Source organism: Engraulis encrasicolus, chromosome 16 (assembly GCF_034702125.1).
Source record: "Engraulis encrasicolus isolate BLACKSEA-1 chromosome 16, IST_EnEncr_1.0, whole genome shotgun sequence".
NCBI classification, from domain to species: domain Eukaryota; kingdom Metazoa; phylum Chordata; class Actinopteri; order Clupeiformes; family Engraulidae; genus Engraulis; species Engraulis encrasicolus.
The window spans coordinates 24,874,004-24,892,089 of NC_085872.1; the positions used below are offsets into that span (position 1 = coordinate 24,874,004).

Consider the following 18,086-nt stretch of genomic DNA (forward strand, 5'->3'; position numbering starts at 1 on the left):
GTATGTTGCACACTTTTTTTTTAAAATGTAACTTAACTTTTTATCACAGAACTCTTGATGACAAGTTTTACACTGTCTTATATTTATAGAGTGATTAATAAATATTTTCCCCTTTCAGAGTACCTTTGGTCTATATAGTAGTTAATTGCCATACACATTAACTGCAAAATGCCCAAATTAAAAGATTATTATTAGTGTTGCACCGATACCGATACCAGTATCGGTGGATCGGCACTAAAATGGTGGTATCGGTATCGGCGAGTACCAACAAATAGGGCACCGATACCATTTACAGGTGCTTGTATGACACTTAAACAGCCTTGAAATTAGTTATTTCATAGAGGTATTTAAAAAGTATAAAACGTTTTGCTGGATTCACTTTGTATTAGTCTTTTTCCTGTTTCACAAAGGTAGGCAGCAGCCTGACAAAGCCATGCAATGATTTTACATCCAAGTAGTATGCACTACACCCTTCATATATATACATTTCAAATAGGGTGGTATCGGTATCGGTATGGTATCGGTATCGGCCGATACTGCACAGCCAGGTATCGGGTATCGGTATCAGGGCCAAAAAATGGTATCGGTGCAACACTAGTTATTATATTATAGAAAGAATAGGATTACAGTATCTAGATGTCCCATGTTAGCTTTCCTCCCTAAGCAGTGAGGGTCAACCTGGAGTCATTAGTTACAATCCAGTGCCACATATTCCAAATGACCTGGTTTTACCTGTCCAATTCAACCAGGTGATTGCCCAGGGTTATGGTTATGCCCAGAGCCGTCTAATAAGAGTTGCGTCAACCGGGGACCAGGAAGTCGGTTGGTGATGTGATTCGCGTAGATTAAAATATTTCTTAACAGCAACCCTCTGTTTGCTGGAAACTGACACAGAACCATTACATACCAAACAAAGATTAAGTACAAACGAATAACATTACCTTTACCACATTTTCTGTGTTCCACGGCCACCTCCTAGAACTAAGTAACTACTTCTATTGGAACTAAAGTCAATGGACCATAGGGGTCTATGGGAGTAACGTAACTCTCTTATTAGACGGCTCTGGCTATGGCCAACCTGGTTGATCACCTGATTGAATTGGGCAGGTAAAACCAGGTCATTTGGAATAAGTGGCACTGGCTTGTAGCTAATGTTAACGTTTCCCATCACTGCTCTCTAATATCAATGATCCTTGCCCTTCCCAATGTCGCGTTAATCTTTATATCCTCTTACTCATCACGGCCCGTATGACAGGGGCCCACTTGTCTGCCCCCGAGCGAGGGCTGTGAAACCCCTCAGGTCCATCTTGGTCCTCCGACTCCGCTATGATTTCCATTTTTTCCACAATCAACTTCACCAGGTTGTGTTGCTTCTCCACGAGGCTGAACAGCTCCTTCATTCTGAGGAATGAACGAACAATGACATGATTCGGCATATGTGATCGCTGGTAACCGTTTATTTCAAGGTTCATATATTAGCAAGTAATATCTGTCCAACTGTCTGTATAAGTGACATGTGACATGACACATGTTAAGCAAAATCAATGATTGATTTGTTAGACATGTATTCACAAATATCTTGTTTTGTTATTAATGACATACCCCTAAATAAGGACCTAGTAGGCCCTTAACACGTAATCTTATATGTCACTTATATAGGCAGTAATTAGGCATGTATCATTGGCTAACGTGTGAACTCTAAAGTGTAACCGTGATCTTTAACAGTATTTGTCTTGAATAAATGTAGGGCCATTCTGTACCTGTACTTCTGTTTAGCCAGTTCTCGCTCTACACACGTGGACTGGCCAGTATGGCTTCGGTTGGTCTTCCTCTCCATGAGGTCATGACTCAGGAGGGAGAAGATCATACCCCTTGTCTGTTTGGGTGATTACATAGTTAGTACAATAAAAGCATTTCACTTCATACCTCACTTGCTATACCCTCTTTCATAAAAATATGCGGCATACATGTATGTGTCCTCTTTCCTCCATTCACAAGTGAGCGACTTTGCATTATTTTAATGTAAAGACTATCAAATAAGTTTAAGGCAAGCATGGCTTATATTTATGCATCACATGCCTTCTGAAGACATCTGTTGGGGTAGACTCTGACAACAGGCTTGTCAACTCGCTTTATGAACCAGTAGGGAAGCTTCTTTTCCAGGTTGGTGTGCAATTCGATCTGCAAAGCCCAAGCACCGTATGTTAAAACTGAAAGGCATGCTTATCACAGGAACTACTTATAAGTATTATACATGTACAATAAAAGATCTACACACTTGCATGGCAATTTGCTTAAGGGTCGCGTTTTTCTGCACTTCTGCTATGTCTCCAACAGCCAAGCCAATCTGCAGAATACATAGTAGTGACACATTACTGACTCTGAATGAAGGGAAATGACCATTAAAGTAGTGAATTAATATTGTTATGGCAAGACAGACTTACCAGAAGGTTCACGAGGAGAATGGGTGCCAGTAGCACAAAAGCAATAAATACCAAAAATGTGATTGCTGGAAAAGCAAGTTTGCCCTTCAAGTATGGATTCAGGAAGATGTCCTGGTAGTTTATCTCTCCCACCATCATGACAAAAGTCTGCATCAGTGATAGTAGCACCTCACTAAAGTTTTTCTGTATGCAAGGGGCATAAACACATTGCATTACTCGTGGCGTTTAGATGATTTACACATTAAAATAAATGCCTTAGAGCTTAAACACTTAGGGGTTTCTTTTGCCCTTAAGACATGTAAAAGTTTTTATCTTTTACCTGACATGTGCTTAAGGCAAAAGAAACCCCTAAGTGTTTAAGTTAAACAGTTAGACATAATGAACTTAATACATATGATAAATGCCTTAGAGCTTTGCTGAATGCTTGTTGTAATTTGTTCCTACCTGGCCCAGCATCAGGGCGTAGAAGGACAGAGCGAAAGCCAGTATCAGGTAAATGAAGATGGAGACGATGCTCATGAGTGTTCTTGAAATCTCTCTGAACATCACCACGTAAATCCCAAAACGTTCAAACCTGCAGAAAAGTAAAGGATGACCGCAAGACAACAATCATCAAACACAATACAAGAGCGTCTCTCCCACATAATAACCCACACGTGTTTGAAATGGTCTCTTTTATTAACCCCTTTGTGCAGAGCCTCTGTTATAATGTTATTGCCACCAAAATGATAATGACCTAGTCTTAATCTGTTACTTAAGGCTTTCTGTAATGTCATAACAATGCAGTTATGATGTAGTTGAGTGTTTTCAGCAAATAGTGAATGGGGCCCGTTGGTGGGCCCATCTGCACTAAGGGGCTACAATAGTTGAGGCTGTGTTGTTGTGGTTGTATTGATCGCAAGATGACTGACCGCTGTAAGTATAGGAGCAGGTTCATCCAACCAAAGAGCACAGCGAGGGCACCAACGGGCCAATGCCAGTCACTCTTCAGGTCCAGCAGCAAAGCCACCACAAACACCACAGACGAGATGGCCGAGCCCCAGTCCACCATGTTGGTCACGTCTTGTAGGTAGTCTGTTCGCTAGGTTTGGTGATACAGAACATTGCGTTTCCACTGCTGTTAATGTCTGCATAGGTTATATGGCAAAGAAGTATTCCTAGGGTGAAAGAAACTTTATACCTGTTGGTAGATCTGAGCTAATTCTTTCCCCACTGCGTAGAGATTCATCGCCAGAGTTAGGAATAGGCATATGTTTATTTTCATGCATTGCTAGAAAACAAAAACAAAAAAACAATATTACACTCAATGTTAGTTTAACAAATGCCAATCACCATTTTTTTGCACACACATCTCCTTAATTCTCCCTCATTGCGCCTCACCTGATGCAGTGATGTTGTTGCCATGGTGATGTTATAGCGTGAGGTGCTGTTGCCAGAGGTGTTGAGGCTGGGCTTCAGGTTCAGTATGAGATAGGTCAACGGGATGAGGCCCATCATGTACATCAGCATGTTCAACAGGTGGGCTTTCACTCCATAGGCTTTCCTGTGAAATAATCATATCACATTGAACCAAACAAAAAAGAGTGTAATTTCAGAAATGTGTAGAAGTTGTTTTTTCTAAAGAATATTACCCATCTAACAAGAGCCATTGAAATTGCATTATTAAGTACAGTAATCCAAACCAAATCAACAAAAGATGGAGTCAGGTGGATGTTTTCAGAAATACATTCTTCACAAATGTACTTGCCCAGAAATCTGAGCTCTTAAATATCACAAAAAATGTTCGATCAATACACATTTATTAGTAACTAATTATGCAACCACGACATATTTCATAGTGGACGGCATTTAGTGTTTTTCATAACTTGTGATATGTAGGTTTGCAAAATGGCTACGTTAAGAGAATATTTGCTCACCATTTCATCTCTAAGTACTTCCTGCAGACAGGGTGGGTCAGCAGATCAACGCGATTGTGATGCACCATAGTCTATTGGCACACAACAGGGAGGTCCCCTCGGTCACACAGGTTACAGAAGTAACTGAGTTGCCTATTGTCAGGAATATTCTTTCTCTAAGACTTACATTCAGAGCTGGAAGAGGTGTGCGGTTGGTGACCTTGTCCTCCAGAAATTTGTGTGGTGTTTGTAGCCACTGGAAATTATACTCCATCTGTGTGCAGCATAATGTGTGAGTGTCAACAAGAGACATTTTCTGAGCAAGAGAGAATATTGATCAGGAACTGGAAGTATCTTATTACTAACCCAGTAGTTTCCATTGTCAGGGTCCTCTTCTGATTCCTTTATGCAATTGTCAAGAAGGTACTGCATGGGTTTACACACAAATACACGAGCCAAATACACACACAAATACACACACACACACACACACAACACAAATACACACACACACACACACACACACATTAATAAATAATGGTAGTAGCAACTGAATATATAGCGTGATATAATCTAAAGATGGTTTTGTATTTATACATTTAAAAATATACAACCAAAAATACTTCACCTTAAACGTCTCAGGAAGCATTTCTATCATGTCCAGCACAGCACACTTCTTGCTTGACAGACGGTCAAATGCTTGGAGAGCTTCATCACATCTACAACATTCACATGTAGGGCCAATATTTATGAAACAATTCAAACTCTTTGGTCATCTAAAACATCTACAGTATGTGGAAGCTTATGTCTACTCTATGCCATGCACAGATTAGTAAGGGATTTAATTTAAACAACCCAACACACACGCATACAGTAGGCTCGCAAACTTCCATGTTTAGGTGCAATCATCCTTGTTGGGTTTTTGCTCACCCAAATGGAAACACTCGATTTACCTGTCACTCGCGATCACTTCCTCGGTGGCCTCCCTCCTGTGGTTGTGTATGGCCTCGTGCAGAAAGGAGGCGTCGCTCTTGTTCAGCAGCATCTGCGCCCCCCTCCTCAGGAGCAGCCGCACGGCCACAGCGTGTCCCTCGCGTGCCGCCAGGTGCAGGGCCGTGTTCTGGGGAAATAGAACGGAGTGCCTGTGAATATTCTCATTCATCCGGGTGAGGTCGTGTCAGTCAACAGAGTTTCGTTGTAAGCAAATGGATTTTGCCTTTTATACATAAGTTTCAAGTTCCTAAACATCTGGCAAGAACTGACAAAGCTCTTTGGATAAAGGGTGAAAATAGGCCTTAGAAGCCCTCACGCACAGGCACAGAGCAGTGTGGTGTGGGGATCCCACAGCAGTTTGCCATGTCTCAAGACAGTCAGAATAGCCATGTGTTTTGGTGGGTTCGCTGACCTGAATTTCCCCTGGGGATTAATAAAGTTACTCTACTCTACTACTACTACTGGGTTGTTTTACTGCCATCATCAAGTCCTCATGAATTAGAATAATATGGGTATGTAGTGTAATGGTGGTTGAATGGTTAAATTCATAGTGAATACTGTAACATCCATACAACAATTACCCCATCATCATCTGCTTTATCCAGGAGCTTGACGTGTGATCCAAGCAGAGTGACCATGGTTTGAGTGTAGCCTCCAGCTGCAGCGTGATGCAGGCACGACCATCCTTTGTAATCACTGCAAACCACACAGAAGACAAACTTTAGAAAAAGTCTTACAGTTGGATCTGCTTTTGTTGGAAGCATGTCTTTCATTGAAGTAAAATCAAGCCAATTGGATATCACGCATGATATGGTAGTGGAGCTGTTCCCTTTTTGGCCAAACTAGAGCAATCTCACATATCCTACCATTTAATACACTTGCGTTTCACGACGCGTACGCGTCACGGTGGAAATGCGCTTTTTGGCGCGTCAATTATGCACTATCGACCTGAACGCTAGAGGACATCATGACTGTACACTGACGATGAATGGAGATGTGACAGTTGCGTTCCCTACATTTATACTGTACATGCATGCAGTTGCCTGCCCTCGTGCGGACACCTACAGTATCATGCGTAATTGACATAGTTGACGCAGACCATCGACTATACAACATTGCCTATGCTTGGCTATCCCACACGTCACAACTTTACAGCAATATATTTGATTTAGTAATCAGAAATGGTAATCTTGTTGCTGTTGGGTATTCATTTGCCTTTGACACAGAGCTCCCCTGCGGAGCAGAAGCTCTACAACTCGGACGTGGCCATTCCTGGAGGCCAGGTGGAGGGGCGTCATTCCCCTCTCATCGCCTTCATTCATCAACCTGGTGTCCGTTAGAGTTTCCAGAAGCCTGTAGCAGGTGTTGATCCTCCCAAATCTGCAGAAAATAAATCACGCGTCGTGTCTCCACAAGTGTAACACAACATGACGGCATCATGTGAAGTTTCCAAAAAGGAAAAAAAGACCTACTCGGCGGCGAAATGCAAAGCAGACTTCTTTTGTTTGCTCTTGTGGTTCGGTGAAACTTTTAGCCCGAGCATGCTGCTGACGGAGTCCGGGACGCCCAGTTTACAGGCGTAGTGAAGGGGAGTGCAGCCTTCGGTGTCTTCATCGTGTAGCATCTGTCGCACCCTTTTGTCCTGTCAGGCGATCACAGAAACATATTCAGTCTTTTTTTAAATTATTATTCACTTTTAGTCAGGTTTTAATATATGTCAAAATCATATTGCAATGCGTCAGACTAACATTTTGGAAAATGTAGATATGTATCCCCGCAGTTACACTACACTTAGTAACTTCATGCAGTACTCATGTGTAGGGCAGCAGGTGGCAGCAACACCTTCTTATTGTAAATCAAGCCCAGGCAAAAAAAAAAAATGCATCAAGCTTCTGAGGTCTCAGAGACTCCTGTCATAAATAACATTGAGTTTGGGACATTCTAGGTCCTAGAATCTAGGATATGTATTCTGTGTCACCTGTAAAAATTCATCCGGGAGATTTCGGAGACCTCGTGGTTGCATGATGGTTAGGTGCAGGAAGTTGCATCCATTGACATCTTTGATTGTGAAATTGCATCCTGAAATAATTTCACCAGAGCATCATTTTTATTATGAACTGGAATACTTACAATTATTCATCATTTTGTTGTGGTTTTCATTGAGTATGTGTGGGCTATTATAGTAGGCAAAATTGCACCATGAGAAAGCAGCAGGTTTACAGTTCTCCAAGACCCACAGCTTGTGGCCAGAAGTAGCGGAGAATGCCCCTTGTAGTCAGTGTAGTCAATGTCAGCACCCTAGTGGACAAAACGTATCATGTATCATAAAACAGAAGCATATAAATACACATTATACATTCTTATTGAGAAGGATTAACTGAAAGCTACAATGTACAGGTCAGAACACAGACAGAGGATGTGTGCCTACATACTCACCTTTGACACAAGATATTCTGCCAGTTCATGGTGATCAAAAATAGCTGCCCTGCAATGACCATTAACATATCAATGTATCATGCAACCCATGGACCTTTCAAGGATGGCTAAGGGGGTTTGCTTACTTCACATTAATTACAATGTATTTAGCTGGGGATTTATTCAAGGCAACTTTCAACGTGGGAGCGTTAATTCCTTAATTTAACCCCAAGGGATCAATAAAGCAACTCTCTGCTCTACTCGACTCACACAGCAATATGTAGAGTGTGGGGAAGTACTGTGCATTGCACAGCAATATGCAAGTAATGTCATTATACTTATGCAGAGGCGTCTGTTGAGACCCATCTGTGATGTTGATGGCGTGGCCGATGTCCTCGCAGGATGAGAGCATGACCTTAACAGCTTCCGTGGCCCCTTGTGTGCACGCCGAATGCAGGGCCGTTGACTTATCACACTTAACAGAAGGGCACACCGGCAATCAGATCAACGACACATTTGGCAGCACAATACAGGATGGAGGTTTACAGTGTCATATTGCAATATAGCACATGGAATTTGAAAAGCATTCTTGGCTAAAATGTATGCGCATGTTTGGTCACACGTTTATTGTTTTATTTTTATTTTTATTTATTATAATTATTATCTATTGTAAGATATTAGCCTATTATGTATTGTTAGCATTTCAATAGATGAGAGAGCTGAACATGCATACCTGCTGTTTGTTTATTTTGGCTCCGTACACCATGCAGAGTTTAATAACTTCCAGGTTTCCGCCACGGACAGCCAGGTGCAGAGGGCTGTTGCAGTACTTGTCCACGTAGTTGATGTGTGCCTCAATGGAATGGCCCATCGCCTCTCCTGACGGGGCACACAGCACATCAGGGGTATACCAATTCATAGGGCTACAGTTTCAAGCCCTATGCCTTACAGCTCCATTTGAAAGGACGAGGGGTAGGGGCAAGGGGTAGGGGTAGGGGTATAAAAATAGAATTGAGATTGGCCACAAAACAACACACTTCCCAACTGTACAGGGCAGTTTGGGTGAGCAGCACACCCTTGTAAAATGTGCTGAATAGAAATGATCAATTCCTCTGTAGTACAAACCTCTTTGAAGAATAACCTGCATGGATTTTTTCGCCCCAGCAAAAGCAGCAGCGTGGATAGGAAAATGGCCCAACTTGTTTTGGCTGCAGAAGTTCGCACCATGCTTGAACTGAGGGGGGATTGGGGGGGGGGGCGGACACACGCAAAATGGCTTTCTCTTACCAGTAGCAAATATAGATCTGAGATTTGAGTTCAAATGTAGATCTGAGAACGTACACTGCTTATTTCATACATGTATTCATCCATCCATTCATGCGTTCAAGTACTGCATGTAGCTTCACTTGCCAGTGTGTTAAGTGCTCCATGGTTATCATTTGAGCAGGCGATCATGACAGCAGTGTTTCCGAGCTCTCCCTCCAAGTTCACATCCGTTTGGCTGTGGGAGAGGAGTTCCTGTTGCAGATAGATAGATGGATACAGAGACTTTCACCTCAGCGAGCAATGTTTCTCTGTTAGTCTTCATGTCAACCTCAGATTGCCCCATACAACAACTGCAAAGTGCATGTCTGTAATTTGATGTAATGTCATCCCCTTCTCCCTTCCCTAGGGATCTGGGGGGCTCTTGGCTACTCAAGCGTTAACAGAGATCTGCATCGGCAATTTATGCAATTCCATCCCTCCTTAAAGAGTGGCCCACTGAAGCGGTCAGTGCCTCAATCCCTGGACACACACACACACACACACACACACACACACACACACACACACACACACACACACACACACACACACACACACACACACACACACACACTCCCTAGACTGTGCTACGTGCCTGTGTTGCTCTCTAGGCAGCACTACAGCAGTGCTAAAGGCCACTACAAAAAATAAATAAATCAAAAAACAAACAAAACAATAACAACAACAACAACAATAACAATAACAAAAGAAGCAGTTAGGTGGAGCAGAGTGGGTCGATCCTAGTCCTAGACCCAAAGGTGAAGGTTTGGCTGGGAAAGTGGTGGGGACATTTCAATGGCAAATTGTCTGTATATGCTGTTTTGCATTATATTTGTGAAAAAGTGATGTGAACAAGCTAGGTTTATCTCAAAAGTGGTATGGACATGTCCCCACCATCCCCCCCTAAAATTATGCCCATGCTAGACCTACCTCCACCAAGGTGTTGTGGCCCAGACTGACAGCCAAGTGGAGCGGGGCCAAAGTGCTCCTGTTCAGGATGTTGGGGTCGGCCCCCAGGGCCAGCAGGGCTGCGCAGCTCTCCCTCTGCTGCCTCTGCATGGCCCAATGCAGTGCCGTGTTCCCGTCCTGGTCAGCCGAGTTCAGCGCTGCAAGGAGAGGAGAGGGGACATCGAGGGACATCGGCAGGCTCAGTGCAGTACCACACACACACACACACACACATACACATGAATGCACACACACACACAGACACACACGCACACGCATATACACACACACACACACACACACACACACACACACACACACACACACACACACACACACACATACGAACACACACACACGCACACACACACACACACAGACCTACACAAACACACACACAGACAGACGTACACAGACGTACACATGCACACACGCATACAACCACACGCACACATTGTACTGTTAGACAGAATTGTCATAATTGCACTCTGACATTTGGGCCTTCTGTGCACAAATATTTTAGGGCAGAGAGTGCTGATATTCAGTATGCCCAGCTATGCAGAATGAAGCTTTCTCCATGCTGTGAAGGTAGATGGCTGCTTTAGGACGGAGCGCATTAGAGTAGCACTATTTATTTAAAAATATAACATTATCTCCAATATAACACAATGATGGATAGGGCTGGAGATATATACATGTGCAAAGGCTGCAGTATAATTAAGGATTAATAGACCAAAATAAATAAACAGTAAACAGCTGTAAATTTCACACTTGCACACACAGGCTCTAACAAAGAAGGCTCATCAAGTCTACCTGGATCCTACTCACCCTCTTCACTGTGCTTTCCAGATGCTGCCATCTGGACGTAGACTTACAGTAAAATCCCAATGGCAAGGAAGAATGGCTACAAGCGGTCATTTGTACCATCAGCTGTGGCTATTCTTAACAAGAGCTGGTCATAGTAACAGAGTAGATAAGCTCTATGTGTTCCTCAATAGTTTTAACAGTAGTGTTCTGCTTTTTAAATTTTATACAACACAGTGCATCGTTACTCAGCATTGAAGCTCTGTGTGCTCCTCTTAGCAGTAATATGGTAAATTTGGAATAGTTTAACATTTTAACTGAGTGACATGGATAGAGTAATGAGATTAATTTATTCCACAGGTTTTATCTTCTCTTATTATCCACGCATATATATATATATATATATATATTAATTTATTCTTTATTGTGTTGACTGCGATGTGTGTTTGTCTTGTGTGTCTTGTGCCACCACCAAAGCAAATTTTCCATTTCATGTAAGTTTAGTGGACAATAAAGAAGTCTAAGTCTAAGTCTAAGTCTATAATGATCAGTGATTACAAGCTGTCGTACAGTCTTACAGTGATACTGTAAGTGAATGAATACCAGTTGCATAACCAAGCTGAAAAATCAACTACATAATGACCCCCCGCCACACACACACACACTTCAGGTCAACGTCTCACACTGTGCTGTTGTGGGACCTACCTTTGGTTCCTGCTACTTGTGCGATGAGGCGTATGATGTGAGTGTGTCCCCTGGACGCGGCGTAGTGCAGGGGACAGGCTCCAGTGTTGTCCCTCAGGGTCAGGTTGGCTAGTTTCTTCTCCAGCGCCACTTCGTTCCCCTGTTGAGCCCACTGTTTAAGAGCGATCAGGAACTGGGTCAGTACAGGAGGGGGTCCAGAGGAGAGGAAACACTGGATGATGTGGAGGTACAGTAGTGTGGTGGTGGCTAAATTTCGTTTATTTAGCTCAGTTCAATTTTATTCCATCTTACATTTGCATTCAAGTGTAAAGAAATCCTGCACACTGTCCATTCCACCAACACACTTTAATACAACATTTCGGTCATCCAACCTTCTTCAGGTTGTGCGGTGGACAGCGTGCGGGATTTCTTTACACTTCAATGTCAACCCCACTGGGATAATATCCTACGCACCTGCCCAACGGCAGAGGTGTGCAAAAGCGTCTTTGTTGAACTGTCTTACATTTGCATCACATTGGCTTCTGTTACTGTACTGTGCTGTACATCCAGCTGATGCTGGTATCCAGGACAGGCAGAGAATTAGGTACAGGCGCGGTCCCCCTGGAGCAGCCAGGGGTTAGATGCCTTGCTCAAGGGCACTTCAGCCATGAAATAGCACTCTTTTCGTTCACTCCCCACCGACATTTTCCCTCACTGATAGGAGAGTCACACCTCAGATACCAAGACCACCTCCATAACCAGTGGACCGCAGCCGTCATGTCACATACTTTAGTTTTAGATGAATGATTATTTTTTAAAGGGATTTTTCACACTGCAAAAAAACAGCACTGGAATTAGCTGTGTGGTTTAATTATGCCTGATGTGATGTCTGTGGGAAAGTGAATAGAGTAAAAGATCAATTCAAGCCATACAAATACAGGATCAAACTAGCCTGTGGAAAAAGTTTAAAACAAAAAAAAACATTCAAAAGTACTGACTGACACATCTCAATACATTGCATATTACATGGGCAGTCATTGGTGAGCGGTTAGGGCGTCAGACTTGCATTCCAGAGGTTGCCGGTTCGACTCCCGACCTGCCAGGTTGGTGGGGGGAGTAATCAACCAGTGCTCTCCCTCATCCTCCTCCATGACTGAGGTACCCTGAGCATGGTACTGTCCCACCGCACTGCTCCCCATGGGGCGCCACTGAGGGCTGCCCCCTTGCACGGGTGAGGCATAAATGCAATTCCGTTGTGTGCAGTGTGCAGTGTTCACTTGTGTGCTGTGGAGTGCTGTGTCACAATGACAATGGGAGTTGGAGTTTCCCAATGGGCTTTCACTTTCATAAGGAGTATATGAAGAGTTCAGATGCAAAACCCTCTAAGTGCCTTTTCAGAAAATAATCTTAATTCATTTTTATTTAATACAAAGCTATCAAAACTGCATATTTTTTAATTTTATGTATGTAATATAACTATTTATATGTATTATCAAGTACATGAATGTAAACCAAACCAACAACGGGTTCTCTAAAAATATAGAAGTGCAGGTCTTTAGAAATGGAGTTAGGGGGTTTTGCATCTGAACTCTTCATATAACATCTCATGTTGAAATAACTATTCATGCCCCCACCGTGGCTTAACAGAAGGGCATTCATCTGCTACACAGCTGACCCGGGTTCGATTCCGGCCCGGGTCCTTTGCTGACCCTTCCCCGTCTCTCTCTCTCTCTCTCTCTCTCTCTCACCCAAACGTTTCCTGTCTCTCTCTTAAACTGTCCTGTCACTAATACAATCTAAAAGACCAAAACATATCTTAAAAAAAAGAATAACTATCTATTTGGAGGGGGTATCAATGATCACAAGATGGATTCAATGGCACCCATACTGTTTCCAATTATAAAACTTCAGGGAACCCTTACCTCAAACACATCTGCCATGGCTTGAGCTCCATCCTCTTCAGCCACACCTTGCTCAGAGGACGAGGGTGTCTGCTTGTAACTCATCCTGCAGATGGACATCTTTGAAATATCAAATATGTTTCACATCATTAGTGTCTGCAGAAGAAAATCAGAGCATCTTATTATTAACATAAACATAACATAAACATTAACATTAACATGTTTAAAATTTAAAACACACACGCACAAAAAAAAACAAAAAATTTTAACAACTTTAAAATTATCTTGTTATTACCCCTTAGCGTCCATGCACATTAGGTTTTTCAAACAGAATATAACACCATGACAAGTGAAATGAGTTCAAAGTGAGTTTTTTTTTTCCAATCGTCATATCTTACCTCTGTAAAGTCAGTGTCCATCTGCTGGCTTTATGTTTTCCAAAGCTGTTTTATATACCACCCTACCTAGGCATGGCTGTTTGCACAGGATATCAGATTGCAGTGTGTTTTCAAGATGGGGGGGCTGAGACCATGTCTACTCGAGGAAGTGATTCTAATTGCCCATCCAGAACCATGGAAGCCACTTTCGTGAAGAAATATTAGGGAATGAAATTGGGGGATCACTGGGCTTTTATGGGTGCAGTGCATTTACTAAATTGCATCATTGGGTCTAATTGTATTGCATTTATTCTCATCCATGCATTCTGTTTCAGATAATGCAATAACTAAAGCGCTATTACCACAAGTGTCGATATCAGTTAGGTCATTTGCGGCCTCATTGTGACCAGAGGCTATTAATTTAGGCTGGGCAACTGAAGGTCCGGAGAATTGGCAAGCACCCTACTTCTCTTAACAAGACCTCTGTGCCAGTGTTGTACAGGCTGGATCTGAGACACTTGAAGATATAAGACATTTGCTGATACATATACTCACAGGACGCTGTTGGTCTCGGGGCTGAAAAAAAGACACACATTTATCAATGCTGTGGGCAAAATTCTGGATACCCTGGTTACTTTCTGTGATGTACAGAACATCACTGTCAAAAAATCTCAGCTGTTTCAAGCCTTTCCGATTGGAGAGGCATTTCAGGGCTATGAAAACGCTGTCGTAATTGTATCATGCTGGTATAACGCTCCCAAAGTAGTTCTGTATTATATTTCTAATAATTGTATTAAAAATGAATGGATATGTCTCTGCACGTCATTATTACAGCCAACCACTACCACCATAGAACTGGGAATGTATTCAGGGCCAAATAACTGGAGCTCCATTTTTTTCTGACTGTTTTGCACTCTGCCACCTGTCAAGACAGGGATGTATAGGCCCTGTATGTATATTTATAGAATCACCCTTTTATTACAGTAAATATTTGTCCTTCCTGATTCAACAAAAAGCAATTACAACATTGCATATACAAATCTTCCTCTGTCACAAACAGGCCCTATGCCAACTCAAAATGGCAGTGGCATTGGTAGGCTATAATAGTCCCATGCATTACGACTTAGATAAATATGTCACCGCTGATATACAAGGCTTTTTATTAGCTTCAGCAGACCGTTGTCTAATTCCGCCTTGTTCTGTTTGGAGTTTGTTCTTGTGTTTCTCTTGATGTACCAGGACTGGTTTGGACATTGTTATGCAATGGCTGCGGCCGTGATCATTCATCACCAGGTGTAGCAGCAGGTCCTGACCAGGGTCAGGGCCCTCTCTCAGTTGCTGTGGCAGCGGGGCCTCCCTAATGAACGGGTACGCACTGCGTTATCAGTGCACTCGGCCGGCCACTGTTCCCTGAAATAAACCTGGTAATTGCTTTGGTCCAAAAAGGGGAATGCACACTCAGAGCTATATGATTTATTACACTGCAAAACCACCTTCTCCCATCGGACTATTACAAAACAACCATCATTTGGAATATTTTGATTAGCAAAAGGATGGCTAAAATGATCGCCGTTTTCCAGCGCAGACGATTACTGGAAGAAAAATGTTATCTCCTGTTGGACTAAATATGACAAGAAAGTGACGGATTGTACATGCTTTGAGGCTACCATAAATCCTTTTCCATTTGTGTGGTGAAGACCGATGTGTTTTGTGTAGTGAACTGCTCCCAACTTGTGCAAATTTGTCTTCAGCCATCCAATGGGCCTACTGAACACACATATTGTATATGAATCAGCATGCTCCAGTCACATAGCACACAGGTGGACAGGGAGGGTAACCTACTGTATATGTTTATGTGTTCAGGTTTCGTTTACATTGTGTTACAGTACATCTCATTACATGAATCAATTACTACTCAGGTAGAAATATTGAACATGTAGGTACAGTTTTAGGCGCCAGGTTTAGGTTAACTAATTACGTCAGAGGAATTTCGTAGCCTCTTACTTCAGATGGGGTTCCCGGCGGGCCTATTCACTAATTGCTGAAAATACTCAACTACATAATAATAACATTGCTATGACAGTACTGAGACAGATTAAGACATAGCCAGAATTTAAAATGTACTTTGAAATAATTAAAAACAGACATGTGATGGTCTTGCAATTGGACAACAGCTGGATGAGATTAGCTTTTGAAATAGACATCACGTACACTCTACATTCTGTCAGGTATTGAACTCATATGATGATCCGTGGTGTTTTTTTGTTTTATGTATTTTAGGGCTTCTTGCCTTTATTTGATAGGACAATTGGAGATGGTGACAGGAAGCGAGTGGGAGAGAGAGTTGGGGAAGGAATCGGCAAATGACTCAGGCCGGAATCGAACCTGGATTGCCGACGCAGTAACCCAGTGCCCTACCATTAGACCACGGCAGGGCCGAACTTTGGTTGCCTGATTATCATAGACTTGCAATCACCGAAGGTGTTGCGTCACTCGGAGGGCGCAGCCTGGCTAGAACTTTGGTGTCTGGTAACTGGTAATTTCTTGGTTACTTTTAGTAATCAGTACAAAGGAATAGCATTCACATAGGTCTTCAGTGTTCTTCAAATGGCCAACATTTTGGGGCTGTATAAGCATCCATCTCAACATGATGCCACTACACCATAGTTGTAGTGTATTTGAAACCCTGTAAGGTCAGCAACTGCTTGTGTCATCACCACTATGTGGTGTCGAGCCCAGCAAAATTCATTCATAGCTTTGGGCTACCTCTACTATCAGATGTAGTTTTCACTTTGAATGAGATCCAATAGTGTGGTAGACTTGTGCAATGAAGAAGCCTGAATTCTCAATTTTACTCTGGCCTTCTGTCTGGCTCCTTCCAGGAATGTGTGCCAAGAAAGTAACACATCCTCAAGCAAGTGGTAGGCTAGTAAGCTCAGCATTTCTTCTTGTGTTGTGTGTAGATTTACATTTTTAAGATGTTATAATAGGCCTACTTTATGTGGTTTGAGGTAGCCCATGGAATCTACATGTAAACTTTTAAGTCTGCATCAGTGTGATTGATGCAGCTAAGTAAATGGCTCAGTTGTTACTATTTTGGTACCTGGGCCTCCATATCTGGCATCCACCTACACCCCTAATGCCAGCTGATAATCGTTGCTATTTAACATAAACGTTGAAGGAGTCTTCGCTTATGCTTGTTCACTAGCTTCTAAACATTCACAAACCACCTGAAAAGACCGAGGAGAAGGCGCAAAAACGTAAAAGTACTTCATAGCCATTGTACAGCGACAGGGGTCACATTTAAGACATTTCGTAAGAGGTTAGGCTGCCCCGAGTCGAACCAAAATAATTTGTTTAAAATGTGGTATACGAATGATCTAACCGGTCTAAACAAGTCTTAATAAGAGATATCTTGTTATCAATATCTTCCCCCGTATCAATCGCGAATGGCTGTCTCAAGCGAACAAGTGCGCCCGGTGTGGTTGATCTGATGGTGGTGCTATCCTTAGTGATGCACAACTCAATCCAATTAGGCGTCAGCTTCGGGCTGTGATGCTGTGAGCGGGACTGGAATATCTGCACAGTCGAGACTACACGAGTTGTCCTGCATTATAGTCACCGCTGCCGATGATACGAGCGTAGTTTAAAAGACTACCGTCAGCAAACTGCTTTAAACATGTCCTTTTGGAGACTATGATGTAGCCAACTCGTGTCATCAGAAAAGCTTGATACCGCAGGACTGCCGGTTAACAACATGAAGAGGCATTTCAGTTGCACAGATACAGCGGACACCTTGCGTGCCTAATTTCATGGGGAGGTAGCCTAATTACAGGGCTAGTTTTTTTCTTCAAGACAAATATCATTTACCTACTCGAGTACCTATTGTGTCACTACAAAAGGTAAGACGTTGTTCCTTTTGTTGAGTTAGCTTGCGCGTTGTAATACTAAAGTACTGTTCAAGAAGGTCTAAGGTTAAACGTAGGCTAAGCCGTTTGCGAAGGAAACTCCTCTAATTCCTATAGCCTACTTCGATAGCAGTTTTAACATTTCTTTCAGTTTAGTAGCTATGCAACTACTGCGCAAGTTGTGTGTGTCATGTCATTCGTGCGGTTTGGTTTATTCGCGCTTTTCTATAAATCCGTTACGCACGACAATTTGAGAGATAACTGATTAGATGATAAAACCTTTGAGTTGGTAATACACCGAAGAGGGTCTTGTCGACACCATGTCTTTAAGAGTTTGAGCTATTTCTGAACTGTATTGTTTATCAGATGTCATAAACTACTTGGCGTAAATGACTGAGTGAAACTATTTTGA

General features: G+C 42.5%; 2 protein-coding genes across 2 annotated transcripts; both read right to left on the reverse strand.

The window, feature by feature from the left end:
- Positions 1-1,220: 1,220 nt before the first annotated feature.
- Positions 1,221-1,867, reverse strand: LOC134466422 (transient receptor potential cation channel subfamily A member 1-like). Its single transcript, XM_063220319.1, has 2 exons — positions 1,761-1,867; positions 1,221-1,401 (listed from the first exon to the last, which is right to left on the reverse strand). Exons 1-2 carry the CDS (start codon positions 1,865-1,867, stop codon positions 1,221-1,223), a joined length of 288 nt encoding a protein of 95 aa, XP_063076389.1.
- Positions 1,868-2,062: 195 nt separating this feature from the next.
- On the reverse strand, positions 2,063-13,509 carry trpa1a (transient receptor potential cation channel, subfamily A, member 1a). The gene is made up of 25 exons (XM_063219943.1): positions 13,411-13,509; positions 11,510-11,681; positions 9,983-10,158; positions 9,158-9,265; positions 8,873-8,981; positions 8,481-8,626; positions 8,086-8,222; positions 7,769-7,817; positions 7,531-7,630; positions 7,311-7,411; positions 6,805-6,974; positions 6,548-6,712; positions 5,914-6,028; positions 5,293-5,459; positions 4,968-5,058; positions 4,706-4,765; positions 4,527-4,613; positions 4,361-4,431; positions 3,825-3,987; positions 3,625-3,714; positions 3,356-3,525; positions 2,889-3,018; positions 2,445-2,627; positions 2,279-2,347; positions 2,063-2,181 (listed from the first exon to the last, which is right to left on the reverse strand). Exons 1-25 carry the CDS (start codon positions 13,507-13,509, stop codon positions 2,065-2,067), a joined length of 3,045 nt encoding a protein of 1,014 aa, XP_063076013.1. The 3' UTR covers positions 2,063-2,064.
- Between the last annotated feature and the right edge of the window lie 4,577 nt (positions 13,510-18,086).